General features: G+C 44.5%; 1 protein-coding gene across 4 annotated transcripts in view; it reads right to left on the bottom strand.

The window, feature by feature from the left end:
* Nucleotides 1-1,457: 1,457 nt before the first annotated feature.
* SPECC1 (sperm antigen with calponin homology and coiled-coil domains 1) overlaps nucleotides 1,458-13,469 on the bottom strand; it is a 177,473-nt gene continuing 165,461 nt past the window's right edge. For all 4 annotated transcript variants that reach the window (XM_048823630.2, XM_048823632.2, XM_048823631.2 and 1 more), the window contains 3 exons: nucleotides 8,751-8,867; nucleotides 5,218-5,277; nucleotides 1,458-1,755 (listed from right to left, as the gene is read on the bottom strand). In XM_048823630.2, the coding sequence (XP_048679587.2) occupies nucleotides 1,666-1,755; nucleotides 5,218-5,277; nucleotides 8,751-8,867 (267 nt within the window). In that variant the 3' untranslated portion in view covers nucleotides 1,458-1,665. The remainder of the gene's footprint in view (nucleotides 1,756-5,217; nucleotides 5,278-8,750; nucleotides 8,868-13,469) is intronic.

The following is a 13,469-nucleotide window of genomic DNA, read 5'->3' as shown; positions in this document are numbered from 1 at the left end:
GAGCGGTGAGTTAGAACAGGGAGCACGCTCTGTTCCCTTAGGTAAGGGAGGAGAATGACCCCTAGCTGCAGGTGATTAATATTCATGAGGCATCAGGACTGGGCCACAAGGTTAAACATTGTAAGTAAACAACCATTTTCTTTTATCAGCACAATGTGGGTAGGTGGGTATATTCTTTTATCAGCACAATGTGGGTATCACACACAAAGAGCACATTCTGAGAGACCATCTGAGAGCAAATGGCTTACCCGGCCTGCCTTTGACTTCCTTTTTTCCAAGGGGTTCTTACTGCTTCTCACTAGCTCTGAAGATTCAAGTTTATGGGGCCAAATACAAAGAGGCATGTACAGTAACAAATTAAACACTGCCTTATGCCAGGAGATATCAGCAGGATCGCTGGGATCCCATAGGCTTAGCTCTGGCTTCAGTGACAGAATGAAGAGTTGCCAGCTATATTCGCTGTAACTTACGGAATACAGTTGCATGTTGCTATTGGTATTAATCTCTTGTGTGTTCTTTGACGCAGTAACCTCAAGTCTAAACATACAGTAATAACCTATGCACTTCACTTCACTGCCCAGGGCACAGCTAACAAGGCCTTCTGGGTAGTAAGTAACAAGTATTTACACATTCTTGCAGATTACTCAGGAACAACCTGGAGTAATGAGTTTACTCTACCCAAACCTGCCGCAAACGTGTAGCTCGGAGAGATCACAGGTTACTCAGGTTTAACAAGTCACTGCCTGGTTATTTGTGCCTTGTGTAATAAAACTAACTAGTTGCATTTGCAGCACTACAGAAATAACTGTAATAACCGGCGCAGTCAGCTGGCATGTGTCAGGGTTCTGGCTCCCTACAAGGTTGATCACTGAAGCAATGGGGTGATTTTTCTCACAAATCAAAGCGGTGACCTTTGTTCGACCAGGAACGGAGTCACCGCACCTACTGGTTCCCTTTTGTACCTCTATGGCTGACTGGTGATAGCACATGTGATGGCCTCTGAGTCAGAAAAAGATCCTGTTGCAGACCCTGCAGACTGACCTAAGTCAGGCAACCTAGTGTGTCTGTTTGTCTTCGTGTGCCAGAGTAAGTCAATCTCCGGAAGCGTGAGGCTCTACACGCACTTGTGTGTGTGTGTGTGTATCTGTCTTGATGCGTATATATAAAACATATGGGGAAAGGAGGGGAGAGAGGGACTCACTTGTGTGTTAGAGGAGCACTGTTGTCAACTGGCTCATTAACAATACTCTGCCAGCATCCCTTGAGTGCCAGCATTACTTGAGGCACTGATTTACAAAGTACATGTTGCATTCACTTCGTTCTGTGGCAAGTCTCCAGCTGGCAGAGTCTGATTTGAAAGGCAATCATTATCAAGCACAAGGGCTCATCTTCAGAAATATCCCACAATGGCAGAAAACCCTTTGTAGTTTCCATATTGAAATAAACTTACTGCTGTATTTGGTTTGTAAAGGTAGACAATGGATTTTTATTTGGTTGCAGTCCGAGGTTACTGAGATGTGATCAGAATTGTGGAAGAGCTTTCCTTGCAACCTAGGAGCCTCGGTTGGCTCATGGAATAGAAAAGAGGTGATTTTTAAAGTGATCAAGTGCTTCCGTGGCATTCTTCAGTCTCTTCCTCACTTCTGCCCACCTTCTGCTCTGGGCTCAGGTCTCAAAGTACTTGTAAATCTGGGCCACGTACTGCATCACGCTCTGCCAGTCTGGCCGGTCTGTGTACATCATCTCACTGAGTTCCTGCACAGGACACAGAGAGGGTTAGCAAGGGGGAAAGAGTTTAAGGGTAACACTGGGTTTGGGGTCCTGAAACATGCGTTTTCCTTTTCAGCGACGGTCTGTTGTGTGGGCCACACCCCATTGCAGAGATACATGCAGAACAAAAAAATCTTGCCATGGCACTGATCTCCAAGGAACAACATGGGCTGATTGGAAAAGAGACCTATTGCAGCAAACTAAATGTGTCTCTCAGCTTGTGAGGCATGGAGTCCCCTGAATAAAGAAATTACAAGCTGCCAACACAAAGTACAAGCAGCTGAATACAAAATACAATGTACAGCCACTAGAATTCAGGGTAAGAGGAAGACTAAAGATCCCTAAGAAGACTCTTGTAATGAAGATAATTTATACAGTGCTCCCTCCCTCATCTCACCAGAGTGCCTGGGATACTTTAGAGCAGATAAGAAACCAATGATATTATAATGAACCTAACAGAATAAGTATTTCTCTTTCTGTACAAGCAAGTTAGGCAATGACAGAGTCTTGCTGATCTGTGTCAAGGGAGCAAGGCCATTGACTGCTGGAGAGCTAAGCACCCGCTCCTACAAGTTACATATACCTCCAAGTATTTTCAGATTTTACAGTCACCACATATTGTGTCTTCACTAGGTTACTTCTTATCTCCCTAGGTCCCCATTCAGAGTAAAGCCTCTTGTAATAAAAGCCTTTTATGCATTGTTAAGGTAAGAAAACAGAAAGAATCCCTGAACTGGATCTTCACCTCTCAAAGCTAATTTGCCATAATCATGCTCGCATGTTTCAGAGCTGATGTCTGTTGCCTGATTTGTAACCATCTCTTTCGGTGCAAGATGCCTGGGAGAGTAGCAAGTTCTCACACCCATTCAAAAAAACAGCATTGTGAGGAGCTACCTGATTGAAACAGTCCTTTTGCCAGGAGAGCTTATTTTGTTCAGGGGACTAGTATAAGCTATAATAGCCAAAGAGCTCTTGCCGGCATAGCTGTATCTCCACTAGGCGGGCTCGGTAAGACAGCCACACTGGCAAACCCTTTTCTAGTGTGAACAAGGCCTTAGTCGGTGTGTGAGATCTTACTCATTCTCAGCTCTGTTGTGCTCGAGCAATCCCAGTGGCTTCCAGACAGTTGCACCCATATAACTGAGACAAGTACTTGGGCCTCTCTTTAATTAAGCCTCCTCAATTAATGTTTGTCCACTACTCTGAAAATATAAAGCACTAGATAAAGGCTAAGTAGTATTAATATCTTCTTAGCTTCACTGCCTTGGGATTTAAGGTTTCTGTGAATTTCTGGAGAAAGTGGCTTTCTGATCTCCAACCTTCTTAGCTGCCCAGAGCGGATGCCAAAGTCTTCACATTAGATCTTAATAGAATATGATGGGTCTTGTCTTAGCCACAATAGAGAGCGCAGGCTATTCCCAGAAATAACAGGCCATCTATTGGATGTTTATATGCTGGCAAAGTTTTATGGGAGCAAACACCAGCCAAGCCTAATTAATAGAGCTGGTTGGAAAAATTCTGACAAAAGAGTTTTTTGCTGAAATTTACTAATTTGTCATAATTGAAATGTTTCAATTTTGACCTAGTTCCTCCAGAACCCATGCAGTTTTCTGTGAGCTCACCCACCTAGCTCCTTGGCAGCCCAGATTTCCAGTGTCCATGGCTCCAGGCACCCAGCCTGGCAGACTGCCTTGCATTTGGGAACCACAGGGCTTCCAGTATTATGGCCCCAGGGCAGCCAGCCAGCCAGCCAGGCTGCCCTAGAATCACGGGACCTGAGGGCTTTCCCTTTCAAAGAGAATTTCAAAATTTGTGGTTTCCGTTTCTAATCAGAATGAAACCAGATTTAAGAACCTGAAAATCGGCAAACCTTTACTTGCCTAAATAAAGAATACTAAAAAGGGGCTTGTCTCAGGCAGCTCTGTTTGAATTTGGTTCCTGGGGGGGGGTGGGGGGGGAAGAAGATGAGGGATGCTATTCTTCAATATAAAATTTACATCTCAGAGGAGAGCGCTCAATACCCTGCCAGCTTGTGTGTTTCACACTGACACACAGCAGAGCCATTCTGAGGACCACACAGCTGGGCACACCGGACACTTGAAATGAGACAATTGTGTAATGTGGTTCTCGCCCTTTCCGTCGTGAGAAGTTGGTATTCAGGCAACATCTTAGGAGCCTTTCCATTAACGTGGGGGATGGGGAAGGGTGAACAGCAATGTAAAGGGATGCAGTCTGAAAAGGAAAATAAGTCAAAGGCACTGTAACTTGCTGAAATAAACAAGTTACAGCTCATGTCCAGATGCCTCAAGGTGCTCTGAGGAACTCTAATGCATCTTCATTACAGATGAAGGACCCAGTCCTGCACATATGGGGATATTTTATTTCTGCCGGTGGTCCTAGTGAAATCAGTAGCACTGTGTATGCAGCATCAGGTCTCACCTCACTAGCAGACAACATGGCTGTCTACAGGGACTTCAACAGACCAAAATAACACTGGGGAAATTTCCCTCCCCTGGGTAGGACTTGAAGGAGAGTTGTCACCTTTAAAAAAATACGTATGCAACCGACCTGCTTGCTTCCTCTCTCACAGCAGAGAGCTGCTAAGCAAAAGCCCCTTTTGTACAGGCTACAGTAGGGAAATTTTGCAAAAATATCCCACTGTTTTACTGGGTCAGCTCCCCCAGTGCTATGAGCACTGGGATCCTTAGGGTAGACAAGTCTAATGCTAAGGCTCTCGTTCAGTTCCAGAATTAATTCAATTAGAGTCTTAAACTGCATAACAGTCAATCAAGGCTATGCATTGGCCTAATGTATTTGTGAGGCTGATATAGTAAATGCTCCAAGTAGTGCCAAGGCACAAGCTGATTAGACAGCCAGATGAATCTTATACCCCATAAGGATCTCTTCAATCTGCACTGAAGGATTAATTCTCTATGTATGGTTATTGTACTTCAAATTTCTGCTCCTGTGTGCAGACACATGTTTCCGGTTCCTTATTTAGCTCAAGAACCCCCTAAAGATTTAACCTCTGCGTAGTAATCTCCTTGTTCCATGTTTGCTGTCACGCTCTTGGCTCTACCCAAGACATTTTAAAACAGGGATTTTAGCATTTTCCTTCTGGTTGTTAAACCAGTAATGCAGCTGGTTGAAACACGGATTGACAGACAGACATGGGGCTTTCCCACACATAGCGGCGGGGTCACAGCAGGAATAGCTGACTGTAATTAACAACTTCATATCAGCAGTTATGCCGGCTGGGAAGTGCTTCTCATGTTAAGAACTTTCAGACTAGTGGCCTAGGCACTAGACTGCACTTTTCCTTTAACACTTCTTGAATGTTTTTAATGAGAATAAATGGGCTGCATTGTAAGGGAGGATTTAGATCTATGCATTCAAACCCCCTTCCCCTCCTCATCCACACACCCTGCCCAGAACCCAGGTACTCACCAGACTGGGTTTGATGCCCACACTTTCGGCAGCTTGAAAAGCCAAAAGCAGATTTCTTTTCTGTGAAAATAAGGCATGAGACACCACCATTAAGCTTAGCACCAAAGCAAGTTCTCTACTCCTGAATCCTGCCATGGGGTTGTGGTGTTGAATTGGTCCAAAGGAAAAGATGTATTTGAAAAATGAGCAAATATCAGACTTAAGATCTTCCAACAGACAAGCTGTGTCAAGGCTCAAGATGAGAAGAGCCATTCATACTAAGTAACCAGTCTCCAAAACTTAAGGAATCTACAGTCCAACAAACTCCTCTGCAGCAAGGTATGGTTTCTCAAAGTTTGCCCTGGTTGTTCGAGTGGGGTTTCCGTAAAGAGCTGACATGAACTGAAAAATCAGGGAGAATTTTCTGTTTTGAGGGAATTCTGCTTGTAACTGATCTTTTCGCCCTTTCTTTGTAATTAGGAATGTCCTCATGCCAACAGTCTCTCTGTCTCTGAAGAGTTCATCTACTGTTGTTGAAGCAACAATCCACTGTTTGTAACAATGGAACTTGTTCTTGTGAAATTGATTATGGTGCCTCAAGGAGAAGATTGTGATTTCAGATGGATAAATATGCTGTAGAAATAAAGGCTGAAAAGTGAGAGAGTCAGAACCCGCTAACAGACAAGGAAATGGTGACTCAATTCAAGGCTTTGCTGAGTTGTCCCAGGAGGCATCAGTACCTAGATAGGCAATTCCACTGGGACTGTGTGGTGGTGGGCAATTTATAGAAAACTTTTAAATTGGGAATAACCACCTTGTTGTTTGCCTCAGTGAGAAATATCTCAAAGCACCATGAGTGTGGCTAAACACCGGCTCAGAGAGAGAGAGATCAAGAGAGGGAAGATCCATCTTCATGAAAATAGTTCTTATTTATCTCTGTAGAAAAGGCAGGTGGGAGGCTGTAATCAGTGACCTGAACAACATTATTAGAAATGGGCCTAAAAAATCCCAGGTACATGAACATTTGGGGGGAAATTCAGATCTAGTTCCCAAATTCTCAGCTGAGCCCTAGCCTTATTATCTATCAAACCAAACCTTGCATCCAAATATCCCAAATGTCAGAAAGCCTATAATCCAGAGCTGGACTTTGTGGCATAGGTCCACCTTTAAATCACTGTGATTAATAATTATTACATGGATTTCTAAAGTGTCCATCCCTGTAGTGTCTGGGCTCTCAGATTACGATCCTATTTGACTGCAGTACGTACCATGTTTCAGACACTGTTCAAACGGATTACACGTGATTTGCTTGAAGAGACCACAGGAAAGCTTTTGTTCCTGGGGCTGTCCCCACAGTATCTGATTCATCCTTTCCTAAGGCAGGAGTCTTGGCCCTGTTCTCCCACTCTCTCTGTTTTTGCTTGATGGAAAGTTCAAACCCAAGCAGGAAAGTGCAAGATTTTGGGTAGATTCTGATAAGACTGAGTCATTCCCTGTGGTTTCATTGTCATCTAAAGCCTGGAAAGTGTATGTAGGGTGGGAGGGAGGAAGGGGGAAACTGTGGTCTCTAATCCACTGTCTGATCAACCAAAAACTCTTCTCTTCTGAAATGTCAGCCAACATTAGGTCAACTGAGCAAGGTGCTTGCGGTTTTTATCACCTCTCTCTACAACATGCTCAGCTGTCATTTTCCCATCTGAGGAGATGATGACAAAAACTATTAGCAGACCCCGCAGCACCTCCCACCTCCCAAGAGGTGCTGCTGTTGTTGCACTAACTTACTCTTCCTCTCCTCCCATGTAAAGTTTGCAGCTAACCATCGTTGGCCTAAGGGGAAATCTTGAACCCAGGTTTCCCACATGGCAGCATGTAGTACTAGCTCCTAACCCCGGATGGCACGCCTCAATCTTCAGCCTCTGAAGCCTGTAGCTTTATCTACTAGGGTATACGCTGATAAAAACTATTCTCCAGTTGAATGGTACTAGGTGCTTCAAGCAGGGAGCACCTGGGCTTGGTCCCTGTCTTGGGTAATGTACTTTTTGCCCCATTATACCAGTCACCGTAAAGAAAACCCTTAGCACCTTCTGCTACTTGTTACAGTTAATGAGCATGCTCTCTGTGGCAAATGGAACAATGCAGCTGACATATCTATAATGAGAGCACATCTAGGACCTACCCATGCTATGGCTTAGGAGACTTATAGCTTGGTTTCTCTGACAAAGCTAGAATCTTACACATCCATAGCACATAACCAAGTCCTAGATATATAACAATGCTCTTGGGATTTGCCACAGAACACCCTTTGTAGCTTGTATCTGCTTCAGTCCTTTCAAAGGAGTAATGGACCCTCTCCAGTTTCTGTTAGATTTGCTAATAGCCAATTCCCTGTTAATTTGACTTTGCTCCTACACTTTTGTGCCTCTGGGCATTTCTTCTTTCATAATGAAAGGAGCCTGAGCAGTCTTCCTCCAGGAGTCTCCTCTACTCCTCCCACACAGGTAATAAAGCTAATCTGCATATCTAGCCATTTCAGTGTTCTTCCACCTCATGACATACTCTCCCAGCAAAGGGTTTTCTCAAATAAGGACTGTCCAAAGGGCAGGTAAAGCCTTTAAAAAACAAAGAGCTGATATCAACTGGTTCTGGTTAGCTCTTTTCAAAGCTCTCTGGGCTAAGTCCTGACACCGGGCACACTGGGGCTTTGTCTTCACTGGTGTTAGCTAATTTGTTAAAACCCTAGTGTAGACAATGTAATTGGTATTGGTAAACCTAGGCTTTCCTGGTTGAAAACCAGATGCCTGGCAATCCTAGTTGAAATGCTTTTTCTTTTTGACATGCTATTTTCCCAACTGCTCCACTGAGTGATCTCTTCGCTGCACTGAGTCAGTATGGTAATGCTCACAACCTGTGTCACTGGAGGGGAGGAGGCACAGGGGTAGAGCAGAAGAACAGATCGCTAACTGGAAAGCAATGTCCAAAATTCCCAGCTTGACAATAAACATTCTCTTTCCAACTGATTATTTCACATTAAGGCTGGAACTCCATTGACATCTTGGAGGACCAAAATATGCAGCTGAATTACCAAAACACTTTGTCCTCTGAGGTGCCTGGGTTCTTTACCAGTAACTGGAAGGGAGGCAACTCCACAGATCCACACTCTTAGGTTAGTAGGAGCAATGGGAGGTGTTTGTGGTAACCTTTCAAGGGGGTGCTTTTCTTCTTCATGTGGGCTTGCAACACCCACTGGACTTAGCCACCTGGCAGCCAGACCTTAGGCAAGACTTAACCTGTTGGAGCCCCCTCTCCTTGCCACTACTGTTCTCCTCCTTCTGTTTTTTTCTTATTTATTTGTTTTTTAGGGTTTTAATTAATTTATTTTCTTTCCCTTTTGTTTTTGTTTCCCCCACCTAGTCACTGTATCTGTCTGAACACTATAACTTTTATACCAGGTCTGCACTACATCACCACAACGAAAGGCCTTCCCCGGGAATCCTCCTGCTGCCGATTGAGAATCAACGCGAAGCATGATCAAGAGCAGAGCTAGCAAGACTTACTTTATCCTGGCCATTGAGCTCCTGGTACGGAATGTGTGCAGGCAGGTAGGTGTGGAGGAGAGCGCAGAAGGCCAGCCCATCGCTCCAGCTGCTGCTGAAGTTGGTAATGTCGATGTTCTGTGGGAGGAAACAACAAAAACCATTACTAAGCGGTGCTAACATCAGGCAATGGCCAGAGTGAACAGCCCTTGTAGCCAGTGAAGCAGGGCAGAGTCAACATCAACATAGATACAGAAGAACATGAGGGATAAGAGGTGGCTAGAAAGACTTTCTCTGAGCTCTGAAGCTACGAAATTCTGTCCAGCTGAGTGGCTAGGGCCTTCTTGTAGCCATCCTTATGTGCAGCTGGGGGGACGACAAGCTTCCTGGGTCAAGACGGAGAGCTGATGTTGGAACCCTAAGGCTACTATGGGCTGCGCTGCAGAATTCTCTGAGCTGCATCTGGCCTGCAGGCTGCACCTTGCCTAAGCTTCTTGAACTGTCCCTTTGCGGGGCATTGCCAGTCTCCGTTCATTACGGAAACATTGCGTTACTTTTTCATTTTTTCGCTCTGTTCTATATGAGCACTGGGCACATGAGGAATCCAGGTGGCTGGTTTCAAACACCTGGGTGGAGCTCTGTTAAAAGTTAAGCTGGTCCCACATCTGATCGCAAACAAGGGAAGTATCTGCCGCTTTCCAGAAGGTAAGAAATGCCTTGTGCAGCATGAACCGTGGCTGGGGTTTTGCCTGCCCTGCCAGGAGGAAGGAATTTTTTCAGGCCTATCTGTATAATGGTCTGGCTCAGCTGCATCCCGTGCACCCCCTCATGGCCTAGGATCATGCTACAGGCAGCCTGTCTCAGTTTCCCCTCTTGGACTGTTCAAAGGAACTTCACTTCAGGCTTTTTCTTGGTCAAAAAATATTGCTCCTTGGGGACTGTTTATTAATATAAAAGAAACTGTAACTGAAACTCAGCCCCCCAAAACAAAGTCCATTCATAAAGCCACACAAGCCAAGGTTTCTCTTCTTCCTCTAAGGCCTTGCTGCCTGGGGCCTTTGCAGTCCCTCGCCTGCCTGGTCAGGGTCTCTACCTACCTACCTGGAGCGCTTTCCTCACTTTCAGCGGAGTCTGCCACAGCTTCCTGAGCTTTCCCCCTTCATTGCAGCCTCCTGCTACTCTGTAGGGCAGTCATCCCAATGTTTTCCAAGCATGGCTCAGTCTATCCAAGGTTGGCTAGCTCCAGCCCATAAGGGGTGAGCCACCCTGTTATACTGACCTTGTTGCAACAGTTCAGACACAATTTCGCCAACATGTAAAATCAAAAGTCACCAATACTGAAAAACACTATTTTGTAATCAATTACAAGTTGCCTTGTAATAGGGATGCTTGTGGGGAGATGGATTTGATGAACAGTGAGTTGGGATAGCTAGTGCATTTGACCACACCACCTTCCCAGCCCTACTTACCAGACCCCTGCTTTAGTGAGGATGTGTGATTAACTCCTAAAAGTCAGCTCAGTGTGGTGGCATAAAGGGCCATCAATTGATGAAATACCAAGCTAGTTCTTAAGCCCTAAATAAATAACATGCTTGTTCATTTAGCTCAAGGATGCACAAACTTGGCAACACTAAAGGCTGCATTGGCAACTCTCCATGAGCCAGGCAGATGTAGCTGATTTACATGAATGCTTGCTTGTATCTTCATATTCTGCACACAGACAGCACCTCCAGCTCAGGGTCACAGAGTACTTTACAAAGGTACATAAAACGTTACCTCCTGTGAACAGGTGGGGAAACTGAGGCAGGGTTAAGTGATTTATCTAAGGTCACACAGAGACAACAGCAGTTAGGAATAGAGCGTAGGTCTCCTGACTCTCCCTCTCATGATCTAACCTAGTTCTTCCTGCAAAAGACCAGTCTCCCTAGAAAAACTAGTCAATGAAATAAATACGACCTTCCCGCTAATGCTAAGCTACACCAAGAACAATAAAAGATCCTTGTGAAATGTAAAAAACTGACACAGACCTTTAGGCCTCAACTTGTTTAATAAACTAGTAGTTTCCATCTAGTCTGACCTCCTGTATAACACAGGACATAGAACTTCCCTACAATAATTCCTAGAGCAGATCATTTAGAAAAACATTGATTCCAGATCCAAACACCGAATTCCTGCTTTTGGTAGTATTGGTGGCTACCGGCACTTTAATAACCACATTGGCTATGCCTTCTCTGAGTAGGTCCAGAGGACATGCTGGTTGAGAAGTGTGTGTACTCACACTCCTACCATTTCTAGCGCCAGTGAAGCTGCACTGATAGTGGCGGAAAAAGAGGAAAAAATCAAATACAGACACAGCTTTATTCACTGAGGTGGGCCCGCCTTCCCCTTTTCCCAGAAGGTGTGACAAGATGCTCTTCTCCCCTGGTACTGTAACCCAACGGAAGGTGGCACAGCAGAGGGAGATTGAGCCCTACTGGTGAAAACTGGAGGCTTTTAAATTGTGTGTTGGCTGGGCTCAAACCCCAGGCAGCCTGTAGTTGAGGGGTACAGATTATAGGGATTATGGAAACAGACAGGAACTCTTTAAAAAAGACAAACCAAATAAGAGCTCTAAAATGCAAAGGCCTTAGCAGACACAGAGTATGCTGGGCTGGAGCAGGGACAGGGAACAAAGATTCTCTGCAGGGCCTATTTCTCAGGCATAATTGCAATTGAACGCATTTGTGGTTTAGCACTGAACATGAGAGCAGGGTGACCCTTCTAAACCTCTTAGTGTCACTGCTGTAGCAACACTGGCCTGCTAGAGAATGCTCATATCTAAGCTTGGCTTCTTGAATTCTAAAATGACAACAAAAAACAAAACAGTGGCTGGCTGTTGAAATTATAATGATGCTTAAAAGAAAGTAACAGCTCTGGATGTTCATTGCAGGCTATGAGATGCTTCCAGTATACTAAAGCGTTGTCTCTGTCAGTCACCCTGTCTCTCACATTGCAGCAGGTGTACAGTTCTCATAGCCCATTCCAATCAAACAACCCTTGTACTAATGCTCTACAGAACCTTGACACAAAGCCTCTACGACCCTTAATATTCTTTATTTAACTGTTTTTCAGCCACCTCCCAGATACACACAAGAGATGGATCCCAATACTCCTGTCATGCTGAAGATGACACACACAATCAGATCCACTGATGCTGACGCCAAGTCTTTTAGTATAAGCTCTTCACTTATGGTGCCTCACTTATTATCCCGCATGGAATCTGTGCCAGCCTGTCCAATTGCTAGATGGCTGACCGTGATTGGGTGATTAATACAGTTAACAAAATAAGACTTTAGCTGAAAAGAACAGTATACTGCACTTTAAAAACACCTATACTTTTATTAATAAGATGGCTTCTGATTGGCTGAAGCGAATCTATATCTGCTCTGTAATCCAACCAGAATGCAGGTCTCCAGTAGCACAAGGAGTAGCTATCACTGCACCGCTCCAACAGCCACATGATATAATAAGTAGTGGACATCAGTCAATTGAGATAACAGAAATAAAGACCTAGCAGCTGAACATTGTACAAGATCAATGTCAATGTCTCCTGCGTTGAAAATAAATGTCTTGGCTTTGCTTGAGCATTAAAGTAACAGCAGGAGACCATTTCAAGTTGCAGTGGGGGAGGTTTAGATTGGATATTAGGAAAAACTTTTTCACTAAGAGGGTGGTGAAACACTGGAATGCGTTACCTAGGGAGGTGGTAGAATCTCCTTCCTTAGAGGTTTTTAAGGTCAGGCTTGACAAAGCCCTGGCTGGGATGATTTAACTGGGAATTGGTCCTGCTTTGAGCAGGGGGTTGGACTAGATGACCTTCTGGGGTCCCTTCCAACCCTGATATTCTATGATTCTATCCTGTAACAATGATCTGTTCCCAGACTCCAAACCTTAATGAAGAGTGAGTTAATTGTATTAAGGAGTTGGGTGAGATTGGATTATCCTGCTTTCCTGCATCTTTCAGAGAAACAAGTTGCATGTTATCCACCAATTTACAGTTACTGGAGAGAGATTTACTCTCTTGCTTGCTTTCAGACTGACTCAGACATGGAGACCACTTGCACCATCAAGTACACTGTCACTGATTTATAAGGTTCTTGTTTTATAGCAGTGTTTAGTGACAGAGGGTGGAGATAATGTTTTTCTTATCCCAATGGTCAGGAAAGTGGACACAAGCAAGCTCTGCAATTCTCAGAGTTAGGCTTTCCCCCACTCCCTGGCAAAAGGACTGGACAGAGACAAGTCATGCTTTAATACTCCTCTGCATACAGCAACTTGGGCTTCAATAGATTGCAAGATTATAGTCGTCCAAGGGAAATGGTGGAAAGCCTATTGCTTAAGAAATTTCAAACTAGACTGGACAACATAGTAGTAAATGTACCGTAGGAAACATGTATTGGCTGGGCAACAGACAAGGTATCTGGTTTAGGTTTTGCTAACAGAAATATCAACTGAGAAGCCACTAGGAGCTGGATCTCTGTCCTTTGATCCAGCAGCTGAGCCTTCTCCCTGCCCCAAACCCAACGACTTCCACCTTTATGTCCAAAATCTCACTTGCCACCATGCAGGGTTGGGATATGGACCTGGAGTGTGGGATAATGCTTTGGACAGAAATGAGTGGAATGGTGGGATTTTGCTTTTCTGGAAGGGTTTTGAATGTGAAATCAGAAGAGACCTCGAGGGGAGACATATGCAGAGATC

Source organism: Caretta caretta, chromosome 17 (assembly GCF_965140235.1).
Source record: "Caretta caretta isolate rCarCar2 chromosome 17, rCarCar1.hap1, whole genome shotgun sequence".
Taxonomy (NCBI): domain Eukaryota; kingdom Metazoa; phylum Chordata; order Testudines; family Cheloniidae; genus Caretta; species Caretta caretta.
This window is presented reverse-complemented; position numbering and strand designations above follow the sequence as displayed.